Here is a 1,329-nt window from a genome sequence, read left to right as displayed (position 1 = left end):
ATACATCATCCCGCAACTAACTCATTTAGTTGCAATGCTTGCAAGGCTTAAGTGATGTGCATTACCGAGAGGGCCCAGAGATACCTCTCCGACAATCGGAGTGACAAAAGCTAATATCGAAATACGCCAACCCAACATGTACCTTTGGATACACCTGTAGTACTCCTTTATAATCACCCAGTTATGTTGTGACATTTGGTAGTACCCAAAGTGTTCCTCCGGTAAACGGGAGTTGCATAATCTCATAGTTATAGGAACATGTATAAGTCATGAAGAAAGCAATAGCAACATACTAAACGATCGAGTGCTAAGCTAATGGAATGGGTCATGTCAATCAGATCATTCTCTCAATGATGTGATCCCGTTAATCAAATAACAACTCATTGTTCATGGTTAGGAAACATAACCATCTTTGATTAACGAGCTAGTCAAGTAGAGGCATACTAGTGACACTTTGTTTGTCTATGTATTCACACATGTATTATGTTTCCGGTTAATACAATTCTAGCATGAATAATAAACATTTATCATGATTATAAGGAAATAAATAATAACTTTATTATTGCCTCTAGGGCATATTTCCTTCAGGCGCCACTCCTCGGCTACGACTAGCGACTGGGCCAGCTTGGCACCGTCTCAGGCGCATTCCACGGACTTGCGGTAGTCACTGGTGATGGTGATGAGGCCTTTTGGACCCAGCATCTTTATCTTCAGATAGGCGTTGTGGGGAACCGCCATGAACTTGGCGTGCGCGAGCCGGCCCAGCAGCGCATGATACGCACTGGACAGGTCCACTACGTTGAACCAGATCGGTTCGCGTCAAAAGTGGCTGCTGTCACCGAACAGGACGTCGAGCCGGACCCGGCTGATCGGGGAGCAGGAGAGACCGGGAACAATGTCGTGGAAAACCGTCCGGGTAGGCTCCAAGTCCTTGGCCTCGAGACCGAGCTTGGTCATGGTGTCGCGGTAGAGGATGTTGATGTTGTTGCCGCTGTCGATGAGCACCCGGGAGAACTTGCATGTGCACCGAGGCGCGACGATTGTGGGATCGAGGACGAGGGCGTAACCACCCGGGTTCGGCATGACAGCCGAGTGATCTTATCGAGTCTAGGTGACCGGGCGCTCCGACCAATGCTTGTACTCCGCCTTGGACGGGATGATGGTGTTCACCTTCTGCGAAGGAGGCGCTCACTCAGCTTGTCATCACTGAGTCTGCTGAAGACGATGTAGGTTGCGTTCTGGGCCGGGTAGGCGTCGTCGCGCATCGCACCGCCGGCCGGGGGTGGCGGTGGAGGTGGAGGCGGCTGCCCCGCTCCTAGAGCCAGGGCT

General features: G+C 50.9%; 1 protein-coding gene across 1 annotated transcript; it reads right to left on the bottom strand.

Annotated features, from left to right (window-relative positions):
- Positions 1–636: 636 nt before the first annotated feature.
- Positions 637–1,083, bottom strand: LOC147964567 (uncharacterized). Its single transcript, XM_087530040.1, has 2 exons — positions 888–1,083; positions 637–794 (listed from the first exon to the last, which is right to left on the bottom strand). Exons 1-2 carry the CDS (start codon positions 1,081–1,083, stop codon positions 637–639), a joined length of 354 nt encoding a protein of 117 aa, XP_087386166.1.
- Positions 1,084–1,329: the final 246 nt, after the last annotated feature.

The sequence above is a fragment of the Triticum urartu genome, chromosome 6A, assembly GCF_056163025.1.
Source record: "Triticum urartu cultivar PI428250 chromosome 6A, HENAU_Tu73, whole genome shotgun sequence".
NCBI lineage: Eukaryota > Viridiplantae > Streptophyta > Magnoliopsida > Poales > Poaceae > Triticum > Triticum urartu.
The sequence above is the reverse complement of the archived record's forward strand: the minus strand, read 5'-3'. Positions and strand labels throughout refer to the sequence as shown.